Here is a 17,468-nt window from a genome sequence, read left to right as displayed (position 1 = left end):
CAGGCAAGAGAGCCTTGGGGTTCTTTCCCCTATACTAAAAAATTAAATACGGCCGGGTACGGTGGCTCACACCTGTAATCCCAGCACTCTGGGAGGCCAAGGCAGGCGGATCACAAGGTCAGGAGTTCAAAACCAGCCTGACCAATATGGTGAAACCCCATTTCTACTAAAAATACAAAAATTAGCTGGGCGTGGTGGCAGGCACCTGTAGTCCCAGCTACTCGGGAGGCTGAGGCAGGAGAATCGCCTGAACCCAGGAGGCGGAGGTTGCAGTGAGCCAAGATCCTGCCACTGCACTCCAGTCTGGGCAACAGAGCAAGACTCTGTCTCAAAAGAAAAAAAAAGAAATTAAATATATAGCCTTTATGACTATCATTTGGTGCTCAAATCTTTTTCTCAGTAATCAACATATTCTGGATGGTAAAAAACAGCTAGAAATCTGTCTTTCCAAAAAAAAAAAAGAGTACTACTAGGATTTCATGTGTTACTCACTGAACTACTATTTATCAAACACACACTGAGAATATGGCATAATCCGTTTTGTAGGGAGCAAAAAGAAGCAATGAATAACATTTGTTATTCTATGAAGAGTTTTCACCTCTTCAAGACAAGATCAGATACGTAAAAGATAAATCAGAAATACAAATAAGGTACAGCCAGACAAAATGAAATGAGCTATCCAGCCATGAAAAGGCATAAAGAGACTTCAATGCCTATTACTAAGTGAAAGAAGTTAATCTGAAATGCTATGATTCCAACCACAGAATATTCTAGAGAAGGTAACACTATGGAGATAGTAAAAGGATCAGGGGTTGAGGGGAGGGAAGAGATGAACAGGCAGAGCACAGAGAATTTTTAGGGCAGTGAAACTGCTCTGTATGATACTACAATGGTGGGCACATGTTATTTGTCATTTGTCAAAACCCACTGAAGGTGTTCACCAAGAGAAAATGCTAATGTAAACCACGGACTTTAGTTGATAATGATGCCTTAATGTAGGTTCATCAGTTATAACAAATGTATCACCCTGGTGTGGAATGTCCAGAGTGGGGAAGGTTTGTGCATGTGTCAGGGCAGAGGGTATAAAATAATTCTTGTACTTTCCACTTAATTTTGCTGTAAACCTAAAACTGCTCTAAAAAGTAAAGTCTGTTAAACAAAAAATAAAATCTATTATGGAAAAAAAAAACAAAATTGGATGACATATGGTTAATTATGTATTAGCTCCTTTTTACCCTGCTGATAAAGACATACCTGAGACTGGGTAATTTATAAAGAAAAAGAGGTTTAACAGACTCACAGTTCCACGTGGCTGGGGAGGCCTCACAATCACGGTGGAAGGCGAAAGGCACGTCTTACATGGCAGTAGGCAAAAGACAGAATGAGAACCAGGCGATAGGGGAAACCCTTATCAAACCACCAGATCTCATGAAGCTCATTCCCCATCACGAGAACAGTATGAGGGAAACCGCCCCTATGATTCAACTATCTCCCACCGGCTCCCCCCCACAACACATGGGAATCATGGTAGCTACAATTCAAGATGACATTTGGGTGGTGACACGGCCAAACCATATCACTCTATAACTAAATGCCACACAAACACATGGCAGCCACAGAGGCACTAGGTACGCTCAGTGGAAGAAAACACCATGGGCCATAAGCAAAGAGGAAGCCAGAGTGTTAAACAGATGTTGAAACCAGCCAACCAGGACTATTTGCCTGCTGAGTTTTAACAGCACAAGAGGACAGAACAGGAGGTTTTCTAAGGACTATATTCTTATTGAAAGGGCAGAATGGGACAAAAGAGGAAACTTCTCTGCCTTACCCTGGATTGTGAGTCAGGAGAGATAAAAAAGTTTACTGTGAGAATTGAGGCCAGTCTGCAAGTGAGTTTGCGGTTTAATTTCATGTAACTTGTAGTATGGGGAACCCCAAACCAAGAAGTTGAGCAGTTCCAACTGACAACAAATGTAGATCCTCTCTGGAGGCCTTACATACCCTCAGACTAGGCCTTATGAGATTCCCATCAGTCTCTCTAAATATGGGCTCACAATACAAAATTTAAAAATGTACAAGGACACAAGCCTCCAAGAACAAGAATCCAAAGGAAAATTAAACAGCAGCATAAGGCAATCCCCAACAGGAATTTCAGATAATAGAATTATTGTATATACATCATAAAGTAAGCCTGTTTAAACATTTTAAGGAAATAAAAAATAGAATTTTTAATGAAAGAAAAGATACTACCAAAAAGGATCAGGGTAGATTTGAAAAACAAACAAATAGATCTAGAAATCGAAAAAATAATCACTGAAATGAAAAATTCAATTGATATATTTTAAGCAGATGAAACACAGCTGGAGAGAGACTAAAGAACTGGAAGGAAGACCTCTAGAAATTACCCAGAATAAAGCAAAAAAAAAAGACAGAAAATATGAAAAAGAGGTTAAGAGTTAGGGAGGACAGAAAGAAACTCAACATGCAGGATAGGCAATACTGGAAGAGAGAAAGACTGCAAATTTACCATAACTGAGAAACTCAGAGCAACCTAACAAAAAAAGGTAAGAAGTTACACACTTAAAGGCCGGGCATGGTAGCTCATGCCTGTAATCCTAGCACTTTGGGAGGCAGAGGCGGGCAGACAGCCTGAGCTCAGGAGTTCGAGACCAGTCTGGGCAACATGGTGAAACCCCGTCTCTACTAAAAATACAAAAAAATTAGCCAGGTGTGGCAGCGTGCACCTGTAGTCCCAGCTACTCGGGAGGCTGAGGCAGGAGAATTGCTTGAATCTGGGAGGCAGAGGCTGCAGTGAGCCCAGATCGCACCACTGCACTCCAGCCTGGGCGACAGAGTGAGACTCCATCTCCAAAAGGAAAAAAAAAAAAAAAAAAAGAAGAAGTTACACACTTAATACTAAATAATTGTATCAGTGACCTTTCTTCAGTCATAGATAACTGCCTATTAAATAAAAATTCAGTAGAGAAAAGTAGAAAGAAAAGACTGACTGAATGACTTAGGGAAAAATGAAAACTAAGCAGAGACAGCCTGACATCTTCCTACCTTTAAAACTCTCATGCAGTGAGTCAATACAGTCAGTGAACAGCTGCACAATGCTTGAGGCCACCACAGTATCACTCTCTAGCCAGGGGTAATGGCGCTGTTGGCTGCTTTAAAAAAAAGAAACACACACTTAGGAATGCAACCATGATTAAATTACTGTGTCAGTGTCTGGGGCTGGCCCAAGTCCTGGAAGCCTGTCCATTATGTAGGCCTGACACACATTTAGAATACTTTAAAGGCTGTAAATACCTGCAGGCAAACTGTAGCTTGTAACACCAGTCATATAATTTTCTTTCCGCTCCTTCCTACCCCTTTATTCCAGTGCAATTATATTTCTAAAATGTGCTATACAAATAACCCTTAAGTTAACATCTTTTTACATCAAATTTAGACCCTTTGATACCTTGGTTACATTTCAAATGCCGTAGAAAAACACCCTAAGGCAGCTTCAACAGTTTTCCCTACTCAAAGCGTTAAAAAAAAAAAAAAATCAAATTCACATAACAAAGAGACGGCCAAAAATTAACAAATAGAAAATGACCAAAGAAATGTTTTCTTTGTTTTTTTTTTGTTTTTTGAGAAAGAGAGTGTCTCTGCCACCCAGGCTGGAGTGCAGTGGTGCAATCTCGTGTCACGGCAACCTTCACCTCCGGTGTTAAAGCAACTCTTCTGCATCAGCCTCCCAAGTAATTGGGGTTGCAGGCGCCGACCACCATGCCCAGCTAATTTTTGTATTTTTAGTAGAGACAGGGTTTTACCATGTTGGCCACACTTGTCTCAAACTTCTGACCTCAAGTGGTACACCTGCCTTGGCCTCCCAAAGTACTGAAATTACAGGCGTGAGCCACCATGCCTGGCCCAAAGAAATTCTTTATATGAAAATTTTAATTGGCCGGGCACAGTAGCTCCTGCCTATAATCCCAGCACTTTGGGAGGCAGAAGTGGGCAGATTGCTTAAGGTCAGGAGTTCAAGACCATCCTGGCCAACATAGCAAAACACTGTCTCTACTAAAAATACAAAAAAAAAAAAAAAATTAGCTGGGCATGGTAGCGCACATTTGTAATCCCAGCTACTCAGAGGGCTGATGCAGGAGAACTGCTTGAACCTGGGAAGCAGAGGTTGCACTGAGGCAAGATCACGTCACTGCACTCCAGCCTGAGCAACAGAGTGAGACTCCGTCTTTAAAAAAAAAAAAAAAAAAAAATTTATTTTCTGAATCTGGTTTAGAAAACTCAATATCCAAATAAGTTCCATTAATTCTTACTGGAAATAAACAAGCAGCCAACATTATGGTAAGCAGTCTATATATATACAGTCACTATAAAATCTTGAAGCTTGCAGATTATTCAGATAGCCCTCTAGCAAAAGCAAACATTCAGAACCTTTTACACTTTCCTTAAGTGGCTCGTAAAGCAACATGGGTTAATGCAAAGAGTCTAGAAACAGAAGTCTAAGACCTGAGCTCTAGCCCCAGCTTCGGCACTAACCAACCAGCTATGAGACTTGAGTATGACATTCATGTTCTCTGAGTCTCAGAATGAAGTTCAAGTTTTTGAAAATACCTCCTATAATGTGATGTTTACTACTGTCGTAATTTCTATAAAACCCTGACAAGTTCAACTAGCTTCTGCTTGTATACTTTCAGGGAAAAAAAAAGACTCAGAAGGCAACTTACTGAATTTGGACAGCTCTCTACCTCTACGTATTGCAAATGCTTGTGAAATAATGCTTTAATTGCAGAGTTTCAGAGTTAAAGGTAATTCCCACCCAATAATTTTATAGCCAACTTAGTTCCAAAACACAACTGATATAATAGAGAAAAATCAGTCTCATAAAAATCTTAGAGACCCCTCAGGAGAACAGCATCCGTTTTTCTGAAATTAAACACTAAAGTTTGTTCAACCTCTTTATTGTGGAAAACTGGAAATGAGTGCCCAGTTTTGTTCCAAAATTAATATCAAGATAATATCTCTGATGACCCAGACTAGCAATTCCATAAATAGAAAAGATCTTAAGTTTTGAAAAGAAGCCTTTTCTAAATTTAAATATGGCCTTACACTAAAAAATTAAATCTGTGAACTCATCACTTCTACCGAATACTATTCAGAATTTTAAGTCTACAAATGTCAAAGGAATTTGAATATCTGAAAACCTATTTACCTTTCATTGTCCTCTAAAACCAGGATCCATGGCTTAAAGAGCTGAATGATTACTGAATGTAGGCATTTCAGCACTAAAAAGTTTTAGAGACAAAAAAACAAACAAGGTCATCATTTGTCATTTGTCAATATCACTGCTCACATTATACAGAAAAATCTACCACTTATTATCTGTAGACTCATAAACCTATGTTAATATACAAACAACATGCTTAGTATAACTATGTTTATGTTTTCATTGGCTACATTGGAATTTCTCTGAATTGAAGAATTTGTATTACAATATAATATCATGGATAATTTTATAACATACTTTTAGAAAAGATAAATGTATAAATATTCAGAACCCTTTCCTTAGTAAAACAAATGACAGAAAAGGTAGGAAACTGAAACCTATCTCTTTGTACCCCACCCTGCAAAGGAGGGGCAGAGACAAGCTATAGCAAGCACCCTACATTCACTATGTAATGAATATATCCATTCATATATCATGACACATATATGACACATACATGGGCTCATGCCTGTTCTATATATTTCTACTTTCTCTCCTTGACACTCAATATAAACCTCTTAATGTGCCTATTTAAATCTCTCTTAATGGAAAGTCCAAACACCTAGCTCCACATTGCACTAAAAGTACCTGTTTTCCTGCTGGCAGTTGGGTCTTGGGCCAAACAGGCCATTTCCGAGTCAAACAGCCTTTTTACAAGGTAGCCCAAGAATGTCTTCACATCAGCCATATAAGGACTCCATTTTGAGAATAAACCAAAGCTTTTAAAGTCCATCTTGGATAACCGAAGCTTATAAAAAAAGTCTGAAAGCCACTGTATAGTCTCCATTACCTGGAAGAGACAACCAGTCAAAAAACGCTTACTAAATGTGTACTTTTAGTAAAGTATTATGACACATTGTGATGAGAATGTATGTAGTAGGTCTTTGACTTTATAAGAGAGTTGCAAAAATATAAAGCATATGAGAAATAAATCAATGGGTTTCTTTTTTTTTTTTGAGGTGGAGTCTCGCTCTGTCACCTAGACTGGAGTGCAGTGGCATGATCTTGGCTCATCACAACCTCTGCCTCCTGGGTTCAAGCAATTCTCCTGCCTCAGCCTCCTGACCATGCCCAGCTCATTTTTGTATTCTTTAGTAGAGCCACGGTTTCACCATGTTTCCCAGGCTGGTCTCGAATCCCTGGCCTCAAGTGATCCGCCCACCTTGGCCTCCCAAAGTGCTGCGGTTACAGGCATGAGCCACCACACCCGGCCAACAATGGGTTTCAATCAAACCTTTTCTAAAGCAGTGGAATCATTATTTCAAATAAATTCTCATGCAAACCCATATCAAACAGAATGGATAAAACCGAGAGCTCCATGGGACACTGCATCATAGAAACCTGAGCAGTGGTCTCAGGGTGGAGGCCAATGGGCTAGGGTGGGCAGGAAAGATCTACAGGGGAGTGACTGCCCTTGTCTCAGACACATGGGCAAGAATTAGACTCAGGGGAATGGAGTGAGCCACCTGGACAAATGGGACATGAGGGAAGCAAAGCACTTAACAAAGAAAAACACATGGCTCTTAAAAATAACACACAAAAGTTTTCCAACTGTTTAAAAAATAAATAGCAAGGGAAATAAAAAAGATATGCACAAACACATCAGAGACCAAAAGCTACACACCTGCTTGTCTGACAAGAGCGCATCGGAAGAGTTGGGAAGCACGGCGCCCTCGGCGGACGCTGCCCCCTGCTGGCAGCTGGGGGCGCAGCAGCCCAGGGCTCTCAGAGTCGCTTTCCAACACTCGGGGCTCAGCAGCTGCTCCGCGGAGCCTGCCGGCAGGGACAGGAAGAGCAAGTCAGCGGCTTTCCCAAAAGAAGTGTTTTAACTTGTAACAAAGAATACGAGTACCTTACAAAGTAATAAAAATTAAACCAAAATCCAAAACAAACTCACAGGGGTATCTAGAGTGAGGAGGCCCAAGTAAAGAGAACCTAAGAGAAGAACTGGCTGCCCGCACATATGGTTTTCCTGGTTCCTGGTGACGCTGCTGGGAGTGAGCGCTGCTGAAGCTACACTCAGAGGGGTGGGAGACCTGACCCTCCGACCCTGGCTGGGGAATGGTGCCAGTGCCACTCTCCTGGCTGGGGGACCACAGCTATCTATGAGTGTGACAGAAACAACAGTGACAGGACAATGGAGACTACGTGCTGAAGGCAACTCAGGGCCTGGGCTCTCCGAAGGGGTCTCCTACCAGCCCCCAAATTCCCCAAAACCAAGACCCAGAGGCAGCATGGAAGAGCTGGGCAAGTCCAAGCCCGTATTCTGAACTAGTTCCAGTTCTGGTACTTAATAACTTCCCATCCCATAGGACAGGAGTAATACCTCCTAAAGTACTTTCCATCCAGAGTGAACATGAGAATCAAGTAAGATAACAGGTTCACGGAGCAGGTCTGAGGAGAATGATGGTGAGACCAGCTGCATTATGTCCCGTGTGAGGTACCTGGGGGACAGTGACCAGTCTGTGCCCAGTGGCCACTGGGGTCTGGATCTTAGGACAGCGCCCCGAAATTAAGCTAGTGCTGTAGAAATCACACATGCCTAGAAGACGGCAGTGACATCAGGGAAAACAATGGGCTCACCCAGAGGGAATGAATGCAGTAGAAGAGCAAAGGATGCTCCCAAGGCAACATCAACATGGTAGCCAGGGAGGAGAAAGAAACCAGGAGGCAGCAGCTCAGGACATCTGAGAGGTATCGTATTGTTATTCTTAAGTCTGAATTACTTATCTTGGTAAGAATAAATTTCCTACTAAATTCAAGTCAATAGTGGTCTAGTATAAATGGTTTACAATCTCTTTAAAAGATTTCAGGGAAAAATCCACAACACGCACTATATCAAACTTTAAAAGCTTAGAGCAAAAATTAGCTATGCACATATTCATTGAAATTTGTAGAAATGAATTTCCCTTCCAACATTCTCCACCCACCCTGCAACCTGCCTCTGTAGGAAACAATGAAAGCTTGAAGTGTTCTGAAAATTAGAGACTACACATTTCAGGGCCCTTTGGGTAACCCAATACACTGGATCATTAACTTATCCATCAAACAATTTCTATTATGTAACACAAAAATTTGGTATAAAGCAAAATTTCTTTTTCTACTACAAATATAAACGGTATGAAGTTTGCATGAAAAAAGTAAATACTATCTCATTTATCAAATTTTAATAAAATTACTGCCTAGTAAAACTCCAAAAATAAAAAAGCCTACCCTATTTATTTCTCCTCTAAGCTCTAAAACTGCCATGGAAAATTTAAGAGGAGGACAACAGAAGTGGCAGGAATGTGGAGATTGTAATGCTGCTCTTTCCCTTGGTAAATATAAATAACGTCTATCATTATATATGGATAAAATTAATTTGCAAAAAACAAGGGTAAAAAAATTAGAAAGGAAAAACTCCCAAAATGTCATAAGGCACAAGCTCCCTGCTTTGCCAGATCTGTCATCTGCAGAGTAAGCTGGTCCTTCCCCACCCCACTTCAAGAAAGCTGAAAAGTCAAGGCAAAGAAGTAGTTACATGACTGTGGACTCCACCAAATTCTAGGTGCTGCCTTGCCCAAATTAGAGCCCATTCTCACGTTTAGAACAATAACTGGCCATATTTACAGTAACAATTTTTTGGGCCTTGTTCATCAAGCCCTTTAGATGACAATCAGTGATTCTAAACTCCTACACTGGTATTATTTTCATACCTTTGAATGACATCTGCAAAATGAAAAAATGTGATATTGAATATTCACTAAGATCTAGTTAGTTATAATTAAATGAAGACACTTACTTTGCATCAGCAGCCTGAGAATGTCACTGTACTGGTCAGGAAACTGGTAGAGAAGAAGATAAGTCCAGTGCTTACAGAAAAGATTAAATGGCATCAAAATATCCTCATCTGGTTCAAGGCCCCAGGCAGTAAGTGCCAAGTGAATGGACTCCAGAAGCCTGGTACGATCAGACAGAGGAGGTTTAGTGGTGCTTAACCATTGTTTAAGATCGAACTAAAAAGAAAAAGAAACAAAAAGTCATTTTATTTACACTAGAAAAATAGTTTAAGAGGAGAGAAATCTGTGTAAATTTAGTTTAAAGGCCAAAAATTATCCAGCATTTTATAAAAATTGAAACTAAAATGTATAAACAGATACATAAAAGATTCAACCAGAGGAAGCTAATTGCAAAATAAATAAATAAATAATAAAAAAAGAAGTACATAAAAGAATACAAAAAGTTCATTAATTGAGCCAGGTGCGGTGGCTCACACCTTCGGTGGCTAACACCTATAATCCCAGCACTTTGGGAGGCCGAGGCAGGCAGATCACCTGATATCAGGAGATCAAGACCAGCCTGACCAACATGGAGAAACCTCGTCTCTACCAAAAACACAAAATTAGCCAGGCATGGTGGTGCATGCCTGTAATCCTGGCTATTCAGGAGGCTAAGACAGGAGAATTGCTTCAACCTGGGAAGCGGAGGTTGCAGTGAGCTGAGATCGCGCCACTGCACTCCAGTCTGGGCAACAAAAGCAAAACTCCATCTCAAAAAAAAAAAAAAAAAAAAAAAGGAGTTCACTAATTGGTGCCATTATGCATCTATTTCTATGTTACTATCTAGAATCTCAGAGGCAGTTTTCTTAGCTCTGTGTGCTTTTCTTGCAATTTAAAAATCTTACTGATGATTCATTATTGGCTTATAATTTTATACTGTTCCTCAGAGACTCATATATTTCTGTCTTATAATAAGTTTCCTCTCCAAGACCTGGATCAGAACTTCGTAGCTCTCCTTCACTGGTGACAATGCCACAAATGAGCAGCCACTTTATGAAACTGTCTCAATTTAACAGCCTTGTTTCTGGGTCTGCATCAGTTACCTGTCTCAGTTAATAAAATTCAGACTGTTGATATTCCCTTCCCAAATCCCAAACTATAAAACATGTTCTCCTCCATTATAGGCTGAGATCAATCTCTAGGCCCTAAAATTGTCAAGGTTTTTTGTCTTTTTTTTTTTCACAACAGATCTCACTCCATCACCCAGGCTGGAGTGCAGTGGTGCAGTCACAGCTCACTGCAGCCTCAACCTCCAGGGCATAAGCAATTCTCCCACCTCAGCCTCCCAAGTAGCTGGGAGTACCACTACCTTGTTTTTTGTTGTTTTTTTTTTGTAGAGACAGGGTCTCTGTTTTGGCAAGACTGGTCTCAAACTCCTACACTAAAGCAATCTTCATGCCTTGGCCTCCCAAAGTGCTCGGATTACACACATGAGCCACCGTACCTGACCAAAACTGCCAAGGTTCTGTTGATTCATAGATGCAAGAGAAATACAAGTGGAGGTAAAGTAGTTAAGACTCTGAAATTCTCAACTGGTTAAGTAAACTCATTACCTAGGTCTAATAGTTAATATTCTAATGTTATATATTAATATTAATACATTAATATGAAATCTAATAATATTAACAGAGTTAATATTCAGAATGAGATCAAAGGCAATTTGCTTAGATCCAGCTTATTCTAAATATGAGACTAATAAAACTTTTGTCAAACACAATTTAGGCATAAATTCAAGATAAATTTTAAAAAAGGATGTACTAAACTACTAATATGAATATTTTCAAAACTATATTGTTTTAAAAAGGGATGGGAATTAGGTCCTCTTTACACTAAGTGGAATAAGACTACCCTATACAACAGGGGTCCCCAAGCCCCACCTCCTGTCAGATCGCCATGGCATTAGATCCTCATAGAAGCATGAACTCTATTGTGACCTGTGCGTGTGAAGGATATAGGTTCCACGCTCCATCTAATGCCTGATGATCTGAGGTGGAACCATTTCATCCCAAAACCATCCCCCCTACTCCAGTCCCTGGAAAAACTGTATTCCATAAAACCAGTCCCTGGTGCCAAAAAGGTTGGAGACCACTGCTATACAACACAACCAACACTCCACCCCGCTAAGCAGCAGCTGTGGGGTCAGACTGCTTGAAGCTTATGCAAACTGTGAAAAAGGCCTCTTAGCCTCTGCTGTACCTGGAAACAAAACTTCAGAGGTCCCTTTATTTCTGTGAAGTAGGAAGCGACAATCATTGCTATGTTTCAACAATATGGTGAGGATGGAATTACATCTTACCTTGGTTAGCAGCATGAAAATCATATCACTGTTGTCCTCGCTTAGAAACTTGACCACTTTCTCATACAGCTGTATGAACTCCGCGGGCGCAGCATTGGGAGTAAAGAAAGGAGACAGCAGGGAGCAGAGCCTGCTGTTCTTCAGAATGGTCTCAAGTACTTTTCTGCACTCTGATTTAGTGCCACTGATAAACACCTTGGAAAAATAAAAAGGAAAAATGTCACTAGATTCTTCCCTTACAACCTTTATTTAAGCAAGCAAATTTTTAAGGGTCACCAAATAAGGTGAATCGAATTTTTTTCTAAATGAAAGTCTGAAACAATCAAAAGACAGCTAAAATCAACATAGATAAGCCTATTGCTTCCAATGTCAGTAATATTAGAAATTTTGAAGAATCCATAAATCTGAAGAATATTAGAAATTCTGAAGAATCAACAAGCCACATATAGAAAATGCTGAGTTAGGCCAGGTGCAGTGGCTCATGCCTGTAATCCCAACACTTTGGGAGGCTGAGGCGGGTGGATTACCTGAGGGCAGGAGCTCCAGACTAGCCTGACCAACATAGTGAAACCCCATCTCTACTAAAACTACAAAAATTAGCCAGATGTGGTGGTGGGCACCTGTAATCCCAGCTACTTGGGGGGCTGAGGCAGGAGAATTGCTTGAACTCGGGAGGTGGTGGTTGCAGTGAGCTGACATCGTGCCATCACACTCCAGCCTGGGCGACTCCAGAGCCAGACTCGGTCTCAATAAAAAATAAAATAAAATAAAATAAAATAAAATAAATAAAATAAAATAAAATAAAATAATAAGATAAAATAAAATAAAATAAAATAAAATAAATAAAATGAGTTAACTGTACTACAAGATTTTTAAGAGATTAAAATATTGCGGTACTTTGAATCCACAAACGTGCAATGTCCCCACCATGATTACTACATTACCCAGCATGGTGCTGCATTACGTCAGGAAAACAAAACTTCCAGGTTATAGATTTTAGTGAGAGGTGTATTTAATACCTCTCAAAAACTAACTTTCATAATAATATATAATCAAGATGACATCATCTTGTTTTAACTTGGTTCTAATATTAAAAAATACTAGAATATAAGCAAAAATTGAAACAATTTCACCGGCAGGAAGGCTTTCATATGGTTGACCAAAGGCAAAAACAATAAAAGAACAAGACTGATAGGCTCGAATATATTAAAATTTTAACTTCTATAAGATAAAAAATAATCATAAAATTAAAGAAAAAAATGACAAACTAAAAAAATGTATTTATAACACATTCCAGATGCCAGGTTAATAGTGTGAGCAGCTCTTTCAAAGCAATCAAAAAACAAGAAACTCCAACAGAAAATGTACAAAGGACCATAATCAGCAATTCACAAAAGTATATATAAATGGCCAATAAACATAAGAAAAGGCATATAACTTAACAAGTACTTAAAGAAGAACAAATTAAAATAATAATGAAATACCACTCCCTTATCAGATTAGCAAAACTTAGAAAGAAGGAGAATTCCTAATGTTGGTTATGGTATGAAGAATAACAAACTCAAACACTGCAATGATAGCATAAATAGGTGCAAACTTCCCAGGGAAGGCAGTGTAACTGTATCAAGTATGATGTAAAACGTCAAATATACAATGTGTATCAAATTCCTTTGACACAGCAATCATACCTCTAAGAAATTATCCTAAAGAAAATAGTCTGACAGGTTCACAAAGACATACAAGAATATTTACCTCAGTCTTATTGTAGCAAAACAATCTACCTAAATATCTGTCCATCAAACACTAGCTCAACACACTGTAATAAATCTGTATCAAGGAACACTACACAGACATGCAACGTCATGATATAAGTCTGTATTTATTAACATGAAATAATGTCTAAAAGATGTGTTTAAATGAAAAAGGAGGTTACAAAATAGCATAAGCCTATTTTAAGTGCCTATCCATATCTATATATCTCTATATATGTAGAAATGAAATATCATGTTTACAAATAGAAACACATATACAAGACAAACTATAATGAAATGTTAGCTATGTAATCAGTATCTCCAGGTAGTTAGGATTATAAGAAATTTTTCTTCTTCATACTTTCTATACTGTCTGCATTGCTTATAATAAGCACACATTAATTTTTTTTTTTGAGACGGAGTTTTGCTCGTGCCCAGGCTGGAGTGTAACAGCATGATCTTGGCTCACTGTAACCTCTGCCTCCCGGGTTCAAGAGATTCTCCTGCCTCAGTCTCCTGAGTAGCTGGGATTATAGGCATGCACCACCACACCCAGTTAATTTTGTATTTTTAGTAGAGGCAGGGTTTCTCCATGTTGGTCAGGCTGGTCTCGAACTCCCAACCTCAGGTGATCTGCCTGCCTCAGCCTCCCAAAGTGCTGGGATTACAAGTGTGAGCCACTGTGCCCGGCCATCACACATTAATTTTATGATCAGGATAAAAAACTTCCTACAAAAAAATCGATGATAATACCTGTTCAGCATTACTTCCTTATAAACATCCAATAAATAAGTACTCATTCAGTTAAATTTGGGTGACAGTACATGGTTAATTGGTGTTTACATATTTCAAACAAGAGGTTTTCCTTTCTTTTATGAAACATTTCATAAATCTGCATGATTACCCTTGCCCTTGTTAAATATCCATCTATGTAACTGTAAGCCAAATAAATAAACAAACAAATAAATGTTGACCAAGGCTAGCAACCAGGACACAGCAGTGGGGAGGTGGGGCAAGCACTGAGCGTTGTCAGAAGCCCTGGGATTCAGTCTCAGCTCCACACTCACCAACTGTATTCTTTAGGCCAGTCACTTCATCTTCTAGAACCTAGTTTTCTCATCTTTAAGATGGGAATCTCAATCACACAGATTCCCATGAGAATGAAATAAACAAACTGGAAAGTATTTTTATAAACAATGAAGAGCTTTAGTAATGTTATTGTTAAGAACACCAAAGATATATGACAAATTCTGATGTCTCCCCAGACTTTCAAATACGAATAATTTAATCTCCCTTGTATGAGAAGCAAAGTTCTATACCAACAGTTCTAATCGTATCTTGAGAAGCCTACAACTCCAAGAGGCTTCTGACTTGGGTAAGACTCTGAACCTGTAATGTAAGTCTGAAGTTAATGCTGACTATCTCTAATGAAGACACTGCGGAGACTCATCATCTGATCAAGGCAAAAGGTACAAATAGCCTTACCTGTCCCAAGATCTCAATGCAGGAAGTAAAGAACTGCCTTGTTGGGGGATGACGCTGCGTCTCATCGCTGACGTAATCCACAATAGTAAAGAAAAGGCTAATGCCAACTTTCTGAATCCCAGGTGTAGGCTGCAACTTGTAGGCATTCACTAAGGCCCTGTGGGAAAATGTGGGTAAGACTGCGGTCTACAGTAAAAGATTCCATACTCACAACGCCTTCTTTGATACCCTACGTTTCTCAGGCAATATTCTTAAGAATCCTCAGAGCGCCCACGAAAATGTCACTTTAAAAATATTTCATGGAGTAAATATATTATCTTCTAATTTTATTGACAACCGATTTTTTTTTTCTTTTTCTTTTTTTTTCTTTTTTTTTGGAGACAGAGTCTCATTCTGTTGCCCAGGCTGGAATGCAGTGGCGTGATCACGGCTCACTGCAACCTCTGCCTCCTGGGTTTGAGTGATTCTCCTGCGTAGCTGGGATCACAGGCACACGCCACCACACCTGGCTAATTTTTGTATTTTTATTTTCTTTTACTTATTTTCTTTTATTATTTATTTTATTTATTTATTTATTTTTGACGGAGTCTCACTCTGTCACCCAGGCTGGAGTGAAACGGCACAATCTCAGCTCACTGCAACATCCACTTCCTGGGTTCAAGCAATTCTAACACCTCAGCCTCCCAAGGAGCTGGGATTACAGGAACCCGCCATCATGCCCGGCTAATTTTTTTGTATTTTTGTAGAGATGGGGTTTCGCCACGTTGGCCAGGCTGGTCTTGAACTCCTGACCTCAAGTGATCTGCCCGCCTCGGCCTCCCAAAGTGCTGGGATTACAGGCATGAGCGACTGCACCCAGCCAATTTTTGTATTTTTAGTAGAGACGGGGTTTCACCATGTTGGCCAGGCTTGTGTCAAACTCCTGACCTCAAGTGATCCACCTGCTTTGGCTTCCCAAAGTGCTGGGATTACAGGCATGAGCCACTGCATCTGGCCAATTTCCAATACTTAGTAATGATTTCATATTCTCCTAGGGAAAAAAAAATCAGCTATAAGGACTAATTAACATTCTCATCCTTATTAAAAATGTTCATAGTTTGCATGTAATTCATAATTTGTTATTTAACTTTTTATATAATATTTATATAATTTTTTTAAACACAAAACCCTGCCTTCTCTACATTTTAAAACCCAAAACACTAACTAAAGTTGAGATAAAGATTTCTGTATAGAATAAGATCCTAGAATAAAGATATCCCTTCCAATTCTCACACCTTTTTGTGTCCCTTTCCCAGTAAAAGAAACATCAACTTCTTGTTTGCCTGGTCTCCTTCTCCTTCCCAGGTGCCCCAGCCCACACACAGAAGGACTCAATGCTCCCCTCCATACACCATCCTACTCTACTGAGGGGATCAGCTGCTAGAACTAGAATGTGGAGTCAGTCACCTTAAAGTAAAGGCAGAGTCAAGCCCACCTCCCAAGTCATGTCATAGTGGCTTTGGAAAGAAAGAGGACAGTAAGAGTAAGCCACAACGAAAGCCAAAAGAAAACCACGATGGTCAAATGCAAGTTCACAACCACACTTGAGAGCCCTGATTCCCCTAAATAATTGTGCTATGAACTTTGTTCAGTCATCTGAGTTGACAATGATAAGTTCCTGGGTAAATGTGACTTTGATATAAAACATAAGCACTACATCTCTCCATAACTTAATTTCAATGCGCTGTATCATCTCACAATTCAGGGGTCAGCAAACCTTTTCTATATAGGGCCCGATAGTTAATATTTTCTGCTTTATATCTCTGTTACAACCACTCAGTCCTGCTGTTGCAGCATAAAAGCCATAGAAATTATAAGTAAATGGGGATGGCTGTGTTCCAATAAAACTTTATTTATAAAAATAAGTAGCAGGCCAGATTTGATTCAAAGGCCATAGTTTGCTGATGTCCGTACTAAATTAATCTGTGGGTGCTACAGGGGTGGTGGTGGTATAGTAGCATGTATGATTACTATTCATGATAACAAAACAGTATTTCAAATTATAATGCCCACAAAACTTACGTGATCAAGTTTTCTGCATGTACAGCAGCTTCCACAATATTAAGTGATGGTGGTTTAGCAGCTTCTGCTTGCAACTGTTTCACTTCTTTCCGTAAAACATGAAGCTGTTGGCTTATGGCTTCATTCTTATGCATGCCTTCAAACTAATAAAAATTAAAGTTATCAAAAGACATCCCCCCCCCATGTTTCTAGAATAGATATTTTATTACAAACACAATAGGCATATGACCAAGAGAATATTATTACAACTAATATTATAATTTAACTTAAAACTCTCAATTGAACTTCAAGGTGATCGAGAAACTTTGTCAAAACACTGTTCAAGAATCTCAGGTTTTCAAGGCTGGGCACAGTGGCTCATGCCTGTAAAGAATCTCAGGTTTTCCATGAAGACTCAAACTTAAATTAAATAGAATTACTGTCTTATAAAAATACCAAAATTTGTATCTCTCTATATGACTGCCTTATAAACTGATAAGATCTTGAATTAATTTATCAATAGTTCAAAGCCTTTTGTAGGATACTATTTCACTTATGTTTCAACCCCTAAAGTCCTCATCAAAAACAGACTGCATGTCTTCTACCACTGAGGCTCTCCTTGAAGCACAGGAAGCCCTCCTCTGCTGATCATGGCTCCCCAGCCATAGCCCTTCTGTGTGCTCTCAATCCAACACACAAAACACAACTCCAAACATTCGGGCTGCATACACGTGTGCCTAGCGTTAAAAAAGATGACACAGGCCGGGCGCGGTGGCTCAAGCCTGTAATCCCAGCACTTT

The 17,468-nt window shown here is 39.5% G+C and overlaps 1 protein-coding gene across 2 annotated transcripts in view; it reads right to left on the bottom strand.

Annotated features, from left to right (window-relative positions):
• The window catches only part of EPG5 (ectopic P-granules 5 autophagy tethering factor), a 121,205-nt gene that overhangs the window by 25,523 nt on the left and 78,214 nt on the right, over positions 1–17,468 (bottom strand). The window contains exons 28-35 of one of the 2 annotated variants that reach the window (XM_007974156.3): positions 16,690–16,832; positions 14,629–14,785; positions 11,393–11,587; positions 9,060–9,273; positions 6,903–7,051; positions 5,867–6,068; positions 5,225–5,297; positions 3,064–3,170 (exon numbers count right to left, since the gene is read on the bottom strand). In XM_007974156.3, the coding sequence (XP_007972347.3) occupies positions 3,064–3,170; positions 5,225–5,297; positions 5,867–6,068; positions 6,903–7,051; positions 9,060–9,273; positions 11,393–11,587; positions 14,629–14,785; positions 16,690–16,832 (1,240 nt within the window). The remainder of the gene's footprint in view (positions 1–3,063; positions 3,171–5,224; positions 5,298–5,866; positions 6,069–6,902; positions 7,052–9,059; positions 9,274–11,392; positions 11,588–14,628; positions 14,786–16,689; positions 16,833–17,468) is intronic. The other variant, XM_073006345.1, reaches the window with a different exon arrangement.

This window comes from Chlorocebus sabaeus, chromosome 18 (assembly GCF_047675955.1).
Source record: "Chlorocebus sabaeus isolate Y175 chromosome 18, mChlSab1.0.hap1, whole genome shotgun sequence".
NCBI lineage: Eukaryota > Metazoa > Chordata > Mammalia > Primates > Cercopithecidae > Chlorocebus > Chlorocebus sabaeus.
Note: the sequence above shows the minus strand (reverse complement) of the source record. Positions and strands in the feature narration are given on the sequence as shown.